Source organism: Culex pipiens, chromosome 3, assembly GCF_016801865.2.
Source record: "Culex pipiens pallens isolate TS chromosome 3, TS_CPP_V2, whole genome shotgun sequence".
Classification (NCBI taxonomy): domain Eukaryota; kingdom Metazoa; phylum Arthropoda; class Insecta; order Diptera; family Culicidae; genus Culex; species Culex pipiens.
The window spans coordinates 55,768,907-55,787,404 of record NC_068939.1 but is presented as its reverse complement, the minus strand read 5'-3'; the positions used below and the strand labels follow the sequence as shown (position 1 = coordinate 55,787,404).

At 43.1% G+C, this 18,498-nt stretch overlaps 1 protein-coding gene across 4 annotated transcripts in view; it reads right to left on the bottom strand.

Annotated features, from left to right (window-relative positions):
- Positions 1 to 215: 215 nt before the first annotated feature.
- Positions 216 to 18,498, bottom strand: part of LOC120420352 (protein split ends-like) — a 52,249-nt gene continuing 33,966 nt past the window's right edge. For all 4 annotated transcript variants that reach the window (XM_052711214.1, XM_052711213.1, XM_052711215.1 and 1 more), the window contains 4 exons: positions 16,583 to 16,762; positions 16,400 to 16,524; positions 11,235 to 16,344; positions 216 to 6,508 (listed from right to left, as the gene is read on the bottom strand). In XM_052711214.1, the coding sequence (XP_052567174.1) occupies positions 4,501 to 6,508; positions 11,235 to 16,344; positions 16,400 to 16,524; positions 16,583 to 16,762 (7,423 nt within the window). In that variant the 3' untranslated portion in view covers positions 216 to 4,500. The remainder of the gene's footprint in view (positions 6,509 to 11,234; positions 16,345 to 16,399; positions 16,525 to 16,582; positions 16,763 to 18,498) is intronic.

The window sequence follows — 18,498 nt, the reverse complement described above, 5'->3', positions numbered from 1 at the left end:
CAGAAATAAAATAAAAAATGTATGTGCCTTCAGAAAATCTCATTTCACACTATCTTGCTCATAATTAGGAAAAAATATTTTTTAAGGCACGAGAAAAATTATAATAAAACTACGAAAATTCAACTTTCATTTATCGAATTTTTCCACACCTGGCCCCACTGTACAACGTGATAATTTCTTTCCGTCTACCTTTTAAATAAATCCAAGCAACAAAGTTTAAATATATTTTTTCATTTTATTTTTCATTTACACTTGTCTCATTCACAGTTTATTTTGTATATTTTTTTCTACTACTTCCACACACTTTTTTTTGTAGTTTGTATTGTTGTTTATATTTGTATGCTGTGTCCTCAATTGTTGTAACGTTATTCTCTCAGTAATAATAATTATAATAATATATTTTTCTGCCCTTTACTTACGCAGTTACATGTGTTTCTTTTTTCTTTTATAGCGTATCTATAAAACTAATCTTGTTTACCTTGTTGTTGTTGTGTGTATATATTTATATGGTTTAATTTATTTATTAAATAACATGTTGATTTACCCCAAAGATGAAAACATAAATTGTGCCCTATTCGGCATTTTTTTGTTGTTTGTTTTAGATTTGTCACTAAATCTTAAGTTTTCCAGTACACAAAGTTTTTTCAAACATTTCCATATGTTTTTGTTTTATCTTTTTTATTTTGCTACTCCTGTTTACTCGATCTGTTAGATGCTACGCAAACATCGATAAAGATATTGTGTACGGGTGTTTGATCTTTCTTCACATTTCAGTTAAAGTAACGGAAAACGTACTTTTAGATCGCGCAATTAAAAACTAAATATTTACACACGCTTACAAATTATATGCTTGGTTGTAGTTTTGATTTTGCTTCGAACGCTGACCTGAATAGATAAACAATAAAAACTTGAAATAGAGTTGTGTGTTTGTGTATTTACAGGCTGAATAACGAATCGTAAGATTTGAGTGCGTTCTCTGCACGTTTTTTGTTTTATTTTGATTCAATGATAACACGATCATTCGCCTCTCAAGAATTTCTCGCTTTCGACAGATGACCCAGTTCGCGCCGAGTGGTTTTACCTGGTTTCTACTATTTGTTTTTCAAAAAGGCTAAGTTTGTGGTGTGTGTGATTTGCTTGATGTTTTTTGTTTTTGTTCGGTTTAGAATTCTACAAGTACTTTTACTTTTGTATTGTTGTCGTCCTGATATATCTCTAACGCGGTTTATTGTTTTGCTTTTTTTGTATCGTTTCTAAAAAAGGCATAAGAAAAGATTCCTACGTGTGAGTTTGTGTGAGTGTTTCAATGTGTATAAGCGATAAGTTAAACTTGCTTTTCTTGTGTGATTTTTGTTACACAGTTCGTGGCCGAACTGGAATGTTGGTTTTACGTTTACGTTTATCTTGCTATTTGCGGTGTGTTGCATATCCTGAATATTTCGTGTGGTAGGTAGCGTGTATTATTTTTTGGTGCGATTGTTGTCCACTTCTGAGAGAGAATATAAGCGCTTCGCGTTTGTTTTTTCTTTTTAAACAATAGTTTGATTTTTTTACAGCAGAGCAAATCTCTACGAAAACGGGATTTTTTTTATTTTTTTTTAAACCGGCTGAAACTTTGTTGGTACCTTCGGAATGCCCAAAGAAGCCATTTTGTATCATTAGTTTGTCCATATAATTTTCCATACAAATTTGGCAGCTGTCCATACAAAAATGAAAATTCAAAAATCTGTATCTTTTAAAATAATTATTTGATCGTTTTGGTGTCTTCGGCAAAGGTGTAGGTATGGATAAGGACTACACTTAAAAAAATATATTCGGTAAAAAAAGTTTGGTGATTTTAAATTTCAGTTTTTGTCACTAAATCTTGATTTGCAAGTAAACACATTTTTTTCTGATATGTTTTAGGGGACATCAAATGCAAACTTTTCAGAAATTTCCAGAACGGGCAAAAATTTTTTGACCGAGTTATGATTTTTTGAATCAATACTGATTTTTTTCAAAAAATCGAAATACTGGTTGCAAACCTCATTTTTCGATGTGAAATCGAATTTGCAATCAAAATGTACTCTAGTGGAATTTTGATAAAGTGCACCGTTTTCAAGTTATAGCCATCTTTAGGTAACTTTTTTGAAAATAGTCGCAGTTATGATTTTTTCAAATTGGTGCCCATGTTTGCTCACTTTTGAAAAAAATATTTTTGAAAAGCAGAGAAAATTCTCTATATTTTGATTTTTTAAACTTTGTTGATACGACCCTTAGTTGCTGAGAAACTGCCATGCAAAGATTCAAAAACAGAAAAATTGATGTTTTCTAACCCTCACCCAAACAACCCATTATTTTCTAATGTCGATATCTCAGCAACCAATGGTCCGATTTTGATTGTTAAAATATGAAACATTCGTGAAATTTTCCGATCTTTTCGAAAACAAAATTTTCAAAAAAATAAAACCAACTCTAGCATTTCAAAAGGGCCAAACATTCAATATTACGCCCTTTTTAAATGTTAGTCTTGATTTAAAAAAAATGAAATCCGCAACATAAAAAATTTCAAAAATCTAAAAATATGGATTTTGGGAAATTGATTTTTTGTGAAAAAAGCTAACCCGCGACAACCCAACCCTCACTTTAAACGGGATTTGATATAAAAAATCGCCAAAAATCAATTTTTGGTTTTTAAAAAGCATTGGAAAGAAGAGTTCTTAAAATTTTAGAAAGTTTAAGGGTTGGAAGTTTGACTTGTTTTATGTAACTTTGCCAATGTTCTAAAAAAAAATTTTTTTAGGGTCAACTTTGGCTGTGTTTTTAACTAGCATTTCCTATATTTTAAGTAAAAAGAAGTGTGCAGTAATTTTTGTAGTGTTCCAGACTATGCCTCTACGCATTTTTTACAATTTAAGTGATAATGATGACATTTTATAGCAGAAAATGTGAAAAACAAGCAAAAAATTGAAAAGTGACAGTATAAACACGAAAAAATTAGATAGGCAAAATGTAATGATAGGAGGTGGTAGAAAAGGCCAAGTACTACCAAAAACAAACGTGAACTAAACAAGATAAATGCAAATTAAAATACATAAAATGAAACAAGAAAAACACAAAACAAGAGAAGTGAAGTTTTTCGTAAAACAAAAGTTGCTCAAAACGACCTTCTAAACACGGGAAAAATAAAAAATTTGGGCAGTAGAGGGTTAATTGAAAAATCACATTTTTTTTTTCTTCCGTGTAGCTATTGTTTCTGAATAGTCCTCATCAATACCTACAACTTTGCCGAAGACACCAATCAATCAAAAGATTCCTTGAAAAGTTACAGATTTTCCAATATTTACGTACCATTTTTGCATGAACAGCTGCCAAAATTGTATGGAGATTTTTATGGGTAAACACAAAAATTGAGCCAAATAAAATAAAACCAGACAAAAATTAAAATGCTCGAAATCGGCCGAATTCGTAGAGAATTGCCCTTTGATTTTTTTCCCAGCAGCAAGAAACAGAACACAGTTTCAATGAATTGGGTAAAACAGCTCTTGTAAAGCATAACCGTGAAACCGTTAGTTTGGTTTAATCTCATTTGGTTCGGTTTACATCTAAGAGTGGAAGTGAGAATAAGACAGTTTCGCTAACCTAAAACGACGAAAGTAACGATTTAATCTAACTTGTTTCACATTTATTATTTACCTTAGCACAATTGATGACCTTTTGGAAGGCTTTTTTTTCATTATTTTGCTAATCTGGGATCGCGACATTGCATTATCAGTTAAGAAACAAAAATAGAGAGGTAAAAAAAACTAATCAAAAAGACAACATTTAACAATTATCCAAAGAGGGGTCGTAAATTAACTATTCATCACTGCACATTCTTTGCGCGCCATCCTTCCTTGCGCGACCACTTTGTGGATTCATCAAGGGCACGAAAGGTAATCTGTGTCTACGGAGACCAACTACAAACTTTGATATTGCACGCACAATTAAAAGTTCCTCTCCCGAAGTATGGCTCGATTGCGGATCCACTTTTATTGAGTAGCAGCGCGCGTGCGCGCACGTCTTGTAAAATACAGTTATTTTTCAGTAAAAATGAAAAATATAATGTGTTGATATTTTTTAAAGGCTATACAAAAAACGTTTCTAAATCTAGCACTACAAATTTTACACTAAAATAGTACACACTTTAAATTGGCCTGATTGGTTTGTTCCCAATCAACCAGAATCTTCTCTCAATAATCTAGATTTTTAAAGTATTTTAAAAACACCATTATTCCCTGCCTCCAACGAGAAGAAAAAATAAACACTTTAAAATTAAAAATCACCGTTGCTCGCCCTCTAAAAGCTCCCATGATGGTTCCGCCGGGCGTCCCAAACCACGGATTCGTTCCGCGTCACGACACCTACGCCACCAGTGGACTCCCTCGTCGGAGGAGGTTGCTCACTGCTGGTCGCTCCGGCCGTCGTCGAAGCCATGCCGTCACCACCGCCCTTCCCGGGCGTGGCAACGTCCTGCTGCTGTTATATCCACGGCGGTCGGTTCATCGTATTCATCGCGTCGTACGGCGTCTTGTGCATTCCGAGGGCCGGATGGTACGCGCCCGGTTGACCGCCGTACGCGCCCGGAGGTCCGTGCGCTCCGGGTGCGCCCAGCCCGAGACTTTGGTTCAGCATCATGTACTGCTGGTGCAGCGGATCGAGCTGGTTCATAAACTGGTACGGGGACGGGCGGGACGACGGATGGGACAGAAACTGGTGGTAGGGCGAGGGGGCAACTGGGACGGCCGAGGCCGACGAAGCTGCCGGGTTGATGGATTTGTCCGACCCGTCTGCGGCGGCGGAAGCGGCCGCTCCGACTGCCCCACTGGAAGCGGCTGACCCTCGGTGACTAGATGGAAGGTAAGGGTAAGCGTTTGTGGGGTTGGTTCGGAACTCTTCCAGGTAGGGCGAGTTTTCGCCGTACAGACTCGTCGGAAGACCGAGTCCGGCCGGGCCCGGGCCAAAGTTGAACGCACTGCCCTGGAGCACGTTGGCCGTTTTCAGCGAAATCGCTGATGGCTCAACGGCATTCGCGTTACCGGAGCCGGCGTTCGCCAACGATGACGACCCGCCGGACTGTTGGTTGCTGGAAGAACTTGGCGGTTGGCTCGACTTCATGCCCGAGTACGACTGGAATCCCTGATGGGCCGGGTTGGGTTGCTGTTGCTGGAGCTGATGGGCCTGTTGAAGAGCCGCTTGCTGCTGCTGCTGCTGTTGCAACAGCTCTTGCGGATCTTGTTTCTTCTTGCGACCTCTTTTTGGCTTCTCCACGGGTGGCGCTGGAGGTTGCACCGAAGGTACGTTCAGTGGAGCCTTCTGCTGGGGTTGATGGTGGTAATTCCCGCCGTACGCCGCCGCCGCTCCCTGCTGATCCCTACTAGCGGCCGCCGCGTTGTACGCCATCGTGGTCGCCATCGAGTTGTTGAATATCTGTTGCAACGCAGACGTCGACGAGGCCGACGAGGGGACGACTCCGCCGGAACTCTTGAACATACTGTGCGCCGCCGGAGGCATGTTCTTGTCGTAATAACTGGCCTCGGGTTGATACAGCGAGGACAGCGATGCCAAATTTCGCAGTGCCGGATCCATCAGCGTAGACGAAGGCGTTCCGCCAAACGATTTGTACCCGGTGTTGAGATCCATGTTGGCCTGGGAAGGCGCCTGATGATGCTGCTGCTGTTGCTGTTGAACGCTCGATCGCTGATCGTACGGACCACTCGACGAAGCTGCCGCACTCTGATTCACCTTCGGCTGATGAGCCTGCTGCTGGGGCTGCTGATGATGCTGCGGCACGCCGTACGGATTGGATCCGCTCATATCGTGGGCCTTATTCGTGTTCGTCACCATCTGCTGCTGATCGTACCCCGATCCTCCCCCGTAACCCATTTTCCCAACGTCCTGCGGTTGCCCACTCGGAAAACCCCTCGGGAAGGTCATCGTAGCCGCCCGATTAAACATATCGAAGGCCTTACTCTTGCTGATTGAAATGTCCATCGGATTACCGTACGCCATCGAACCCATCAGTTCGAACATCTGCTGCTGCTTGCTGGCCTGCTCCTTGGCCACCTCCACCGCCGCCACTTTATTCCCCATGTTCATCGGCATCTCCTGTTGCTGCTGCTGCTGCTGTTGCTGTTGCAATTGCTGACTCTTGCTGCTGGCACTGCTCTCGTTACTGCCACTGTTATAGCCCAAATTGATAAGCTCAGGTACTTTGACGCCCTTGTCCGGCTGCCCAACGTGTTGCTGCTGTTCGTACGCTTGACGGCCGTAGTTGGACGTGTAAGGGTTGTTGCTCAGCAAGTTGCTCAGATGACTGTGCTGTTGGTGTTGCGATTGTTGGTGTTGCTGCTGCTGCTGCAGGTTGGACGACGACTGGCTGTGCGCTGGCGTCAGGTTGCTCAAGTTTGGATGATGCTGCTGCGGTTGCTGTTGCTGGCACGATGGATGGGCCTGCTGCTGCTGCTGCTGCTGTTGTTGACTATTCGAACTGCAAAGAAATTAACGGTATCAATTTTGATCGGGTGAGGTAGATTTCACCGGGGAGACGCGACGGAAAATGATTTGTGATTCAAGAGCAGAATTAAAAAAGATTTTAGGAGAGTTTTTTAATAATAAGAGTTTGTATTCTCCTGAAAATGATAAGGTCTTTTGATTTGGATGGACGAAGCTGCCTGTAGAATTACCCCATTTTCAAAGGAAACCGAATACTCAAGACGGCGTCTTAAATGGCGTCCCAAATGGAAAAACCAACATTAAAGGATTTCTACATTCAATCGACTACCATGTCGATTACACAAATGCAACTTCTATAATTAATTTGAGGTCACTTAACTCGAATATCACCTGTTTTGAAGGTCTCGTGACCGAAGAGCCTATATTTGAAAATACTTACATCGGATCCCTCAATAAATTTTACATAACATAGAAAAATAATTAAGTTAAAAGAAATCCGAGATAGGTTCGACTTTTTCAAAATAAAATGTGGGTTTTTCTACACGAAAGAAATATAAAATTTGAAATCTAAAAAAAAACTGTTTATGTTTTAGGAATTAAAAAAAATCGAAAATGTAATAAAAAACCAAAATAAAAAATTTGAAACTCAAAAATCCGGATATTACAAAACAAAAAATAAAATAAAATTCTAATATAATCTAGACCCGATTATCCGAGAGCCTTGTCAAAATTTCACTTCGGATAATCAAAACTTCGGATAGGGACCATCCACAAACCAGGTGGACACTTTTTTGGAAATCTCTGAACAATTTCCATACAAATAAAATCTTTTTTTGTATGGAGCATGGACAATCTGGACTGTATTTTGAAAAACTCAACTTCAAGAAAACAAAATTTAAAATAATTGGAAACTATCGAAAATCTGAAATAAAGAAATTCAAATAAACAATTTAAAAAAAATACATTCAAAAATATAATGAATTAAAAATTCTGGAATTTCTATTTGAGGATTTAGAAACTAAAGGATATCAGAATTTAGGAATTGATTATTTTTTTGGTAAATTGAATTTTGTTATTTCAGAATTTGAGAATTTTCCAAATTAATGATGAAAGATTATTTAAATTTAACAATTTAAAAAAATAGGAATTTAATAATTTAACAATTAAAAATTTTAAGATTTTAAGACTTTAAGATTTTAAGATCCTAAGATTTTAAAATTTTTAGAGTTTAAGATCATAGGATTTTAAAATTTCAAGATTTTATGAATTTTAGATTCAAAGTTTTTTTATATTTAAATTTGAGAATTAAAAAATTTAGAATTAACGAATTTTATATTTTTTTTAACTAAAAAAATGCAAATGTAACATCTTGGAACATAACTGTTAAATTCTAATGATAACGCATATTGAAATATTGAGAATTAAAGTATTTCTGAATTCGGGACCTGAATTTTAAAATTCTTGATATTTTGGAACATAGAATTGTAAATAAATATAATATTGGAATTTTGGGCTTTGAATTTTTAATATTTTTGAGCCCAAGTTTTTTTTAATTTTCAGAGCTGTGAACTCGTGATTTTTTTAAGTTGAATTTTTTTTCAATATTACGGAAAATAAAAAAAAAACATTTTTTTTATATACATTTTGAAAACTCAAATTCAGGAAAACGAAATTTCAAAAAATAGAAGAATCAAAAATTCTGGAATTTCATTAATGTAGAATTTAAGATTTGATTTTTTTTTTAGATTAGAGAGTTTGAGGATTTAGGGACCAAAGCATTTCAAAATAAAAAGAATTTCAGAATTTAGGTATTGGATTTTAAAATTCTTTAATTTCATGTAAATTGATTTTAGATTTTATGATTTTAAAATTTTAAGAGCTTAAGATTTTTAAATTTTTAAGCTCATTATAAGAATTAAAATTTTTAAATTTTTAAGATCTTAAGATTAATAGATTTTAGGATTTTTAGGGTTTAAGATTTTATGAGTTTAAGATTTTAGGATTTTAGGATTTTAAGATCTTGAAATTTTAGAGTTTAAGACTTCAAGATCATAATGATTAAAAATTTAAGATCTTAAATTTTTGAAATTTTAGAGTTTAAGATTTTAAGACTTTAAGATCATACGAATCAATTTTTTTAAAATTTTAATATCTTAAGATTTATGGTTTTTAAGATTTTAAAATTTTAAGAGTTTAAGACTTTAAGATTTGAGTGTTTTAGGATTTTAAGAACTTAAAATTTAAAAATTTTAGAGTTTAAGAGTTCTAGATTTTAAGGTTTTAAAATTTTAGATTGGTGCGCTGGAAGAGGGGACGCGAAGTCGTGATTATTCAGGTTAATTTTTTGGTGTGCTTTTGTGTCGCTATTCGTATGGAGTGAGTGATTGTGGTAATCGAATAATAGCATCATTGGTGCGCTGGAAGTGGGGACGCGAAGTCGTGATTATTCAGGTTAATTTTTTGGTGTGCTTTTGTGTCGCTATTCGTATGGAGTTAGTGATTGTGGTAATCGAATAATAGCATCATTGGTGCGCTGGAAGTGGGGACGCGAAGTCGTGATTATTCAGGTTATTTTTTTTTGTGTGCTTTTGTGTCGCTATTCGTATGGAGTGAGTGATTGTGGTAATCGAATAATAGCATCATTGGTGCGCTGGAAGTGGGGACGCGAAGTCGTGATTATTCAGGTTAATTTTTTGGTGTGCTTTTGTGTCGCTATTCGTGTGGGGTGAGTGATGGTGGTAATCGAATAATAGCATCATTGGTGCGCTGGAAGAGGGGACGCGAAGTCGTGATTATTCAGGTTAATTTTTTGGTGTGCTTTTGTGTCGCTATTCGTATGGAGTGAGTGATTGTGGTAATCGAATAATAGCATCATTGGTGCGCTGGAAGTGGGGACGCGAAGTCGTGATTATTCAGGTTAATTTTTTGGTGTGCTTTTGTGTCGCTATTCGTATGGAGTTAGTGATTGTGGTAATCGAATAATAGCATCATTGGTGCGCTGGAAGTGGGGACGCGAAGTCGTGATTATTCAGGTTAATTTTCTTTGTGCTTTTGTGTCGCTATTCGTATGGAGTGAGTGATTGTGGTAATCGAATAATAGCATCATTGGTGCGCTGGAAGAGGGGACGCGAAGTCGTGATTATTCAGGTTAATTTTTTGGTGTGCTTTTGTGTCGCTATTCGTATGGAGTGAGTGATTGTGGTAATCGAATAATAGCATCATTGGTGCGCTGGAAGAGGGGACGCGAAGTCGTGATTATTCAGGTTAATTTTTTGGTGTGCTTTTGTGTCGCTATTCGTATGGAGTGAGTGATTATGGTAATCGAATAATAGCATGACTTACTGAATAGTTTGTGTCTTGAGCGTAATTTTCGTTGAGTAATTGGTGTTTTTTGTGATCTTAATTAATTGTTTTGTGATTTTCAAAGCCCTTCCTATATCATCGTTGATCGGAAGGCACGGCGTCGGGTAAATTGTGTATATTTTTTTCGAATAAGGTTTTTATTTTTTATGGTGAAAAAGCCATTTCTATATAATGATCGAAAGACGCACTGACATTTTGGATTATTTAATAGTGGAGTGAAATAATTGTGTGTGAGTGACTTTGTTTGTTAACCAGAAAGACCTTCCCATAGCATCGTTGCTCGGAAGGCTCGCCGACGGGTTTGTTATGAAAGTCCTCCCCATAGCATCGTAGCTCGGGAGGCATCGAAAAGCCAATACCTTATCCTACTAACCCAAAAAAAATAATAATCATGTGATGCTTGAAGGAGATGCTGTGGATTCAACGGTCTCAAGCGGTATCAACAAGTATATAGCGAAAAACTGTGTGCTTGATGAGTCTGCAACTTCAACTATCGGACTAACATTCCTCCCTTTCGTTGAACTGCAGGCTTCTTGGGAGGGCGCCGGTATTGACTAATAAAGTAGGGATCTTCAGAGGTTAAACAGTGAACGGATGGTTGGCTCCCACTGATCATTTTTGATTCATTGTTTAACTTCAGCTGATCCGTCAATAACGGAGTAGCAGCTCATTGGCAGTCAACCATGCTCATGCTCATGCTCTAGATTTTAAGGTTTTAAAATTTTAAGAGCTGAAGATTTTGAAATTTTAAGAGTTTAAGACTTTAAGATCATAAGAATTAAATTTTAAAAATTTTAGTGTCTTAAGATTTTAGGTTTTTAAGATTTTATAACTTTAAGAGTTTAAGATTTTAAGATTTGAGTATATTAGGATTTTAAGATATTAAAATTTTTAAATTTTAGAGTTTAAGATTTTATGAATTAAACAATTTAAGAATTAACAAATATGAGAATTGAAAAATAAAAAAATAAAAAATTAAAGATTTTTAAGAATTTAAGAAACATGGATTCAGGGCTTTTTCTCAAAATATATTTTCCCTGAAAGAGCATTCAGCTTATGAATTGATCTAATTTGAAATGTTCTACAAATCTCTTAATTTCAAATATAACATCCTGAAACAGGACTGTTATATTCTAATAAAAACGCACATTGAAGTATTGAGAATTTCTGAATTCAGGACTTGAATTTTAAAGTTTTTGATATCAAACAAACAATGCGCAACATTTTGATTTGGCGAAACGAGCTACAGAGATTCTATTTGATGGGATGAAAAGCGATGCTTCTAATAAGCGAAAAAAAGTCCATAGCATCATTGCTCGGATGGTACTTTGACGATTTCAATTCGAATTTCAATATCAATAAAATACACCCTGGAATAAATCAAAATATCTTCTCACCTTGCATCCATGAGCTGCGGCTTAATTTGCTGCTGCTGCTGTTGCGTTTGCGGCGCCGCCATTTGCTGCTGCGGGTGATGATGCATGTGCGCCGGTGCCGGAAGATTCGTTCCCAACGTGCTTCCTCCATCCACCGACGACGTCGCCGACGACGCGTACTGCGAATATGTGGTCTGCTGTTGATTCCAACCCGAGTGGGCATTTAGTTGCTGTTGCTGCTGCTGCTGGGGTGACGGTTGTTGAGGCTGCTGCAGCTGAGATCCGGTGTTTTGGTGCGGTGACGTTTGGGACAGCGTGTTGACGGGCGAGTCGGGGAGTGTGACGCCGGCGGCCGCCGCCGCTTGCTGGGGCGTTATTATTGGCGGTGCCAGCTTGAGGCTGTTGTTGGTGGTGGCGGCGGCGGCGGGCACGGTCGGGGGTTTCGGGGACATTGGCTGGAAGGGGGACAGTTGGCCCTGGGAGTACGGCGAGTTGGGGTCCTGCTGGGAGTAGGGTGAGCTGTGGTTCGACTGGGAGAACGGCGAGTTTGGACTTTGGTGGATGGGCGTATTTGGTTTGGATTGGGGCGTTGGGGCGGGCTTTTGCGCTTGAGTCGGCTGCTGCTGTTGGGGTTGGTTCTGCTGCGATGGATGTTGTGGCGTTTGATAAGGCGACGTTGGCGATGGGTTGAAAGGCGAGTGACCGCTCACGGACTGGGCCGGGCTTTGTTGTACTGACGATTGAGGTGCTAGTGAGGCGTTGCTGTAGGGGGACAGCGGTCCGGACGAGGCCGGCGACGCAATCGATGACTGCTGCTGCTGGGCAAAGTTTTGGTTTTGCGGCTGTTGGTACGGCGAGTTGGGTTGCTGCTGGTACGGAGACGACGCCTGGTTGTGGTAGGGCGAGTTGGGGTTCGTGCTAGGGCTCATCGATGAGTTGTAGTCCGATTCCTGGGAGGCCGGCTGTTTGTACTGGTCGTAGTTCTTGAACGTGTCCGTCGTGTTGGCCGTGGATGGTGCCGTTGGGGCTGTCGGAGCGTTTGGCGTCGTGGCACCGTAAGCGTAATTGTTTCCATACATATTGTTGGTACCACCGGCCATTCCGGAGTTGGCCGTGTACAGATGTTGTGAGTACTGCGGGTAGGGGGACGGTGGCAACTCCCTTGGGCTGCAGCTCTTCTCCGGACTGCTTTTGGTCGTGGTGTCCTGGTAGAAGCCCACCTTGATGGCTCCGTTCAACGGGTACGGACTCTTTTGCGTTTCATCCATGCGCGGCGAAGTCATCACCGGAGATGCTCCCATCGGGCTGGGATAAGGCGCCGGGTAGACTCCGATCCGTTCGTCAATACCAATCCGTGGGCTGTCCGGATCTTGACTGTACGAGGATCGCTCCGAAACGGTACTTCCCGTACTCGCCTTCCGCTGCCGCGGCGCCGGTGGCAACGACGGATAGCTGGGGCTTTCCAAGCTGGGCACCAGCGGTACGTTCAAGCCAGAATCCGACGGGGAAGTATTTTCTCCGCCCTTGCCCTCACCTTCCGGTGAGTTCTTACTGCCGCCTTCTTCGCCGTCGTCGGATTTCTTCGGTTTCTTTGGCGCGCCAAACGCCTTGAACCACGCCGACAGGTTCGGAGTCGCCGACGGTTTGTCCGATTTGGCGATCGCCTTGATGACCTTCTCCGGCGATTCAACCACCTTGCCGGGATCTGTTTTGGCGAGCTCCGCCTTGGCAGCCTTCATGTCCTCCAGAACCAACAGTTTCGCCGCTGCACCGTCATCACTGTCCTTCGAACTGTTCAACGCAGGTTGTTCCGTTTCGCCAAACTTCTTCTCGTCAACACTAACCTTCCCAGGTGCCTCTTCACCACCTTCCTTCTTCTCGTCCGCAAACGCGTGCTGCTGCCCAAGTCCGAACCCCTCCGTAATCAGCACCGTGCCCAAACTCAGCTTCGGCTTCGACTCGTCCGTCTTGACGATCAGCGAGTTCTTCACCTCCTTGACCTTGCTCGGGCCGAGCCCGCCCGGACCGGCGGCGCCCGCCCCCAGCGGGAACAGCTCCTCCGGCTTGTTGAGATTCTGGATGCTGCTGAGCAGGTTGCCCTTGGACTTGCCCGGCTGCAGCCGGTCGATCGTCCGGTGGACGGTGTCCCGCTTTTGCTTGCCCAGCTGGCTGAGCTTCTCCTTGAGCGACTTGCGCTTGGGCTCTTTCGGTTCCTTTTTCTGCGAGTGGGGCGGAATTATCGGGGGTGGTCCCAGGGGGGGTCGTTCCGAGGGTGGGGGCGCTGGTGTCGTCGCGGCGACTGGCGGGGTTGGTGCTGGCGTTGACTGGGGTTTTGGGGGTTGCGGGGTTGGAATTGGAGTACTGCTGGTGTTGTTGTTGATGTTCGGGGTCGCTTCGTGGTCTTTTGGTTGCTTTGCCGGTTTGACGACTGGCGGTTCTTTTGGAGTGGCAACTGGAGGTGGTGCCGACGACAGGGCAGCTGTCAATGGTGGCGGGTCGTTTGCTCGTGGGGAAAGGATGATCGGAGGCTTGTCGGCTTCCTCGGGTGGGATTTGCGCCAACGTGATCGGTTTGCGGAAGTCAGCGGCGTCTATTTTGGCCGTGACCGCGTCCAGATCGTCCATAATGTACCGCGAGGGGGAATTGCTCGCCGAGCTGTACTCGCTGAAGCGGGGCGTGTTCTCCAACCACTTGTTGATGTCCTTGAGGGTCTGCTCGGTTTCCAGTTCCAGGGCTTCCATGTTGGCACCACCGGCAGCGCCGGCGGAAGTGGCTCCACCTCCTTTGGATTGTTTGTTGGCCGGCGCGCTCGGAGGTTTAGTGGCGTTCGCTTTGCCGGACTTTTGCGACGGCTTCTTCTGCGATTCCGACTTGGTTTTGGGAGGTTTTGGCGGTTTTTCCACTGGTGAAGGTACCGGGGAGGGGATCTTTGGCGTTACCGCTTCGGTCGGCGAATCGTCCACAAAGTCGTACTCGTCGCTGGGGTCGGCCTTCTTGTCCGGCTCCACCTTCTCGTCTTTGTAAGACGGGCGGGTCTTTTCAGCCGGCACTTCCGGAACCGTCCAAACGGGAGATCGCGAGCGATCCGCCACCGGCGTCGCAGGCGGACTCGCTTCAACCGATCGGTTCCGTTTCTTTTTGCTCTTCCCACTGGATTCCTTCGCTCCTTTGGAGGAGGACTTTTCCTCCTTGACCTTTGCGGGTTTGGTGGCCGTACTGGGCGTTGAAGGGGCGGCGTCTGTCGAGGCACTTGAACTGGTACTCTGGTTGTGTTTCTGCTTTTTACGGCTGCTGCCGCCGCCGCCGGCAGCGTCCGAAGATTTGGACTTTTGCTTGGCGGGTTTTTCACTGGATGTGGAAGATGACGGGGTGGTGCTGGCGGTCGGCGGAACCGAGGCCGTTTGGTTGCGACGTCGCTGCTTGATGAGATCGTACTTGTCGATGATGTCCGGCGTGATGGGTCGAGCGGGAACCGCGGGTTTCTCGTCGTCGTCGAAATTCACCGATCGTTCCGACATGGAAGAGTATCCACGTTCCTCGTGGATTGAGGGCGCCGCCGGACTTGGCGACCGGGAGAAGCTCCGGGAACGGCTGCGATCGCCGCGCGGAAGCGTCGTGTACTTGGAGAAATCCTTCGGTTGTTTCTTTGAGGCACTTTTGATTTCCTTCTCCTTGTGGTGTTTCTTCTTTTCCTTTGGCGGTTCTACTAAAGGTTCGTCCTCGCTCGACGACACTATCGACGAAGTTTCAAAGCTCTTGCTCTTGGACTTTTTACTCTTGCCACTTTTACTCTTCGACTTGCTCTTCTTGACCTTTTCCTCGTCTTTGCTCTTTCCTTTGGATTTCCCTGATTTCTGGCTGCTCTTTTTGTTCTTCTTTCCCTTCTTGCCTTCACCCTTGCTTGGTGCGTTCTCCACACTTCCGCCGCCATCGGAGTCTTTTCGGACTTCCTCATCTTTAACCCGGCCCTCACGAATATCATCGATATCCGCAAAGTTGCTCAGGTCCGTCTCCCGATCCTCCTCTTCCTCGGGCGCCGCCGGCGGCGGCTTCACCAAATCCTCCTCGGTAACGTTAAGCTCGTCCTCACTCGGCGGCAACTCCGGCTGCTTCTTGCCTCGCTTCTTCACCGGCGTCGGCACCTCTTCCTCCGTAACGTCCAACTCGTCCTCACTCGGCGGCAACTCCTTCTGCTGCTGCTTCTTGCCACGCTTCTTCACCGGCGTCGCTTGCGACGAGTTCAAACTGCTGACCGAGCTGCTGTCCAGCTTCTTGTTCCTCCCCTTCACCGGCGTGCCCGCCTTCTTCAGCGGCGTCGACGACCGGCTCGCTACAGGACTCGGCGAAGGCGTCCGCGATCGCGGCGGCGATCGCGACCTCGACTTCTTTCTGCCCCGTTTGTTCGACGACTTCTTCTCTTCCCTCTTAACTTTGCCGCTCTTGCTCTTTTCCTTCACCTTTTCCGCTTCGCGCTTCTTCGCTTTGGCCGCGCTCTTCTTTTTACCCTCGTACATCACCGGCGAAGGCGATCTCCGTACATCTTCCCCCTCGGAGACCACTTCTTCCCGGTCACTTTTCCGCACACCGTCGTCTTCCTCCTCGTCCTCGTCGTCTTCCACCGACAGCTCGTCTTCCTCGCCGTCACTGCTGTCGTCGTTGCGTTTAAACTTTTTACTGCTGCCACCTTTGCCCACCTTGTCCTTCTCTTTCCGCTTGCGCTTCAAACTCTTGGAGTTTTTATTACCCCCCGCAGATTTATTCGCTTCCGGTTCACTAGATTTACTGCTCTTCTTCGCGCTTCCCTTGTCACCGCTTGACTTGGGCTTGCCCTCGTCACTAATCTCACTGGTTTTCCCACCACTCTTGCGATCCTTCACTTTGGAGTCCTTCTTGCTGCTGCTGCTTTTTTGGTTCTTCTTGCTTCCGGAGTCCTTCTTGGCGGCGGAGTCGTCGTTCAGGCTTTTGCCACCTCCGGCCGACGACGATGTCGTCGCCGCCGCCGCCGCTGGCTTCTCCTTGAAGATCGGATACTCGAGCGTTTGCTGCTCCTCGTCCGACGAGTTCGAGTCAAAGTGGCGCTTGGTGGCCTTCTCGAACGCAATCTGCAGGTTGTTGACCATCTCGGTGTATTCTGAGGGGGAAAACTCAAATTAGCTTCAGCTTCAAAAACATCCTAAGTAACTCACCATTGGCTTGACCATTGTACAGCCGGCAGTTGTTCACGATCAGCTTGAAGTCGTTGCGGAAATCGGCGAACGTCAGGTACTCCCCGTTGTCTAGCTTTTCCTCCATCTTTTGCAGATCCATCGGGCTAAAATCACACAGAAAAATAAAAATGATTATCAACACCTCCTCGATCAATGACTCACCGCCGGATGATGGAGTAGTAGCGCGGCGCAATGTCCTCGTCGACCGGGTCCATGAACGGCCACGCGTCGTCGTGGTTCTTGATGTACTCGAGCACCTTGTGCATGCCGATCTGCAGCACCTCCTCGGTTTCGGTGAAGCTAAACGACGAGATCAGAGTGGACGAGATTGTTGTGGTGAAACTGCCAGAACCAACCAGAACCGAAATATCCGTCAGTCGTCACCGGAGGTGTCCAGGTAAGGTGGTGCGAATATGTACAACAGTTGGGGATCCGGGTTAATATACACACACACAAACGTAGGAGGTGGTTCGATTAATGGTGCGATGGTGATGGGGTAGAACACGATCGTGCACACGGGGGTTTGCGGGTCATTTACAGGTGGTCCACGTTCCGTCATACGATGATTATGGTTTTTGGTTATGTACAGGGGTTGGATTGCGTGGTGGTGAAACAATAAAAGAGGGACATTACAATCTATGTTATCTACCATTTTCTCTCTAAAAATTAAAAAATAATAAGGGTTTCAAATTTAAAAAGTAATATTGTTTATGATTTATAATATAGCAAAAAAAAGTTAAAATTGGCCTTTCTTCGTTTTCGTTTCGTCGCGCGATGCTTGTTTGCAAGGGATCTGATTGATTCACTCGCGAGCACAAATCGAACGCGATGCAAAACTGCTCTGATCGTTTCCTACCGCTTGTCACTTCCACACCAATTCGCAACTGTATGCTCTCTCTCTCTCTTTTGCTATCCCTCCTATTCCAATCGAAAGGTACAGCGAATGGGACAGAGAGACCGCATGCGTTACGTCGCTCAAAGCTGACTCAAAATAGTTTGCGATCGGCTTTGCTTTGATCACTAATTAAAATGCTTAAAATCAATATTATCAACAATATTTTGACTCGGGTCGACGGACGGAGTAGGCAAAGCAATTCACGAAGTATTTGTATCGCTGTAAGAAGCGATTGACCAAAGTCGCTGGCAGTAAGTGCGTCGTATTCGCTCACAAATGGTTGCGCGCGTGTCATTCGGCGATGAGAGAGTGATTTCCAGTCTTCCCGAAACGCCGTACAAGTCTACACGAACAGCGCACTCAAGGTTTGCACGCAGTGTAAACGAGGGATGACTGCTTCTCACTCTCTCTGCCGCAGACGGTGTAGTGTGACTGCAGCGGAGAATGAAACACCAGTTTACAGCCGAGGGAGCGTGAGGGAACTATGTCGTCACCCGCACGGCGTTTTGCACGCGAGGTACAAACGCACTGAACGCGTGTTCGCAGGAACACTGTTAATTTCTGATCTTTGAACCGAAAAACGGGAACCTTGCTTGTTTGCTTATTTGGATGCGTCTTAAACTTGCAAACGTTTGCATAATTCGATATAACAATATTGAAAACTCAGAATCAACCGAATTGCTTGGGAAGAAGTAAAACAGATGGAAAAGCCACAACAGTAATCATCTAATTTTTTGCAAATAAATTCAAAAATTACAAAATTCAGCAATCAACAATTAAAAATACAAAAAAAAATATTCAAAAATTCAAAAGTATTAAAATTTCAGATTCCAAAAAATTTAGAATTTCAAAAATACAAAAATCAGGAAATTAGAAACACAAAAATCAGAAATTTAGGAACAAAAAAAAAACAAATATTCAAAAATCAAACTATTACAAAGTCTAGACATAACTAATTTAAAATTTCTAAAATCCAAGAACTCGAAAATTCGAAATTTCAAAAGCCTATAATTAAAAAAAATTAAGATTTCGCAATTGCAAATTTTAGAGGTTGAGGAATTCAAAAATACAAATGCTCGAAAAAAAAAACAATTTAAGAATATGAAAATTACAAATAAAAATTTTTTGAATCAAAATCTAGATAAAAAAAATTAATTTAAATTCCCAAATTCAAAAAATTTAA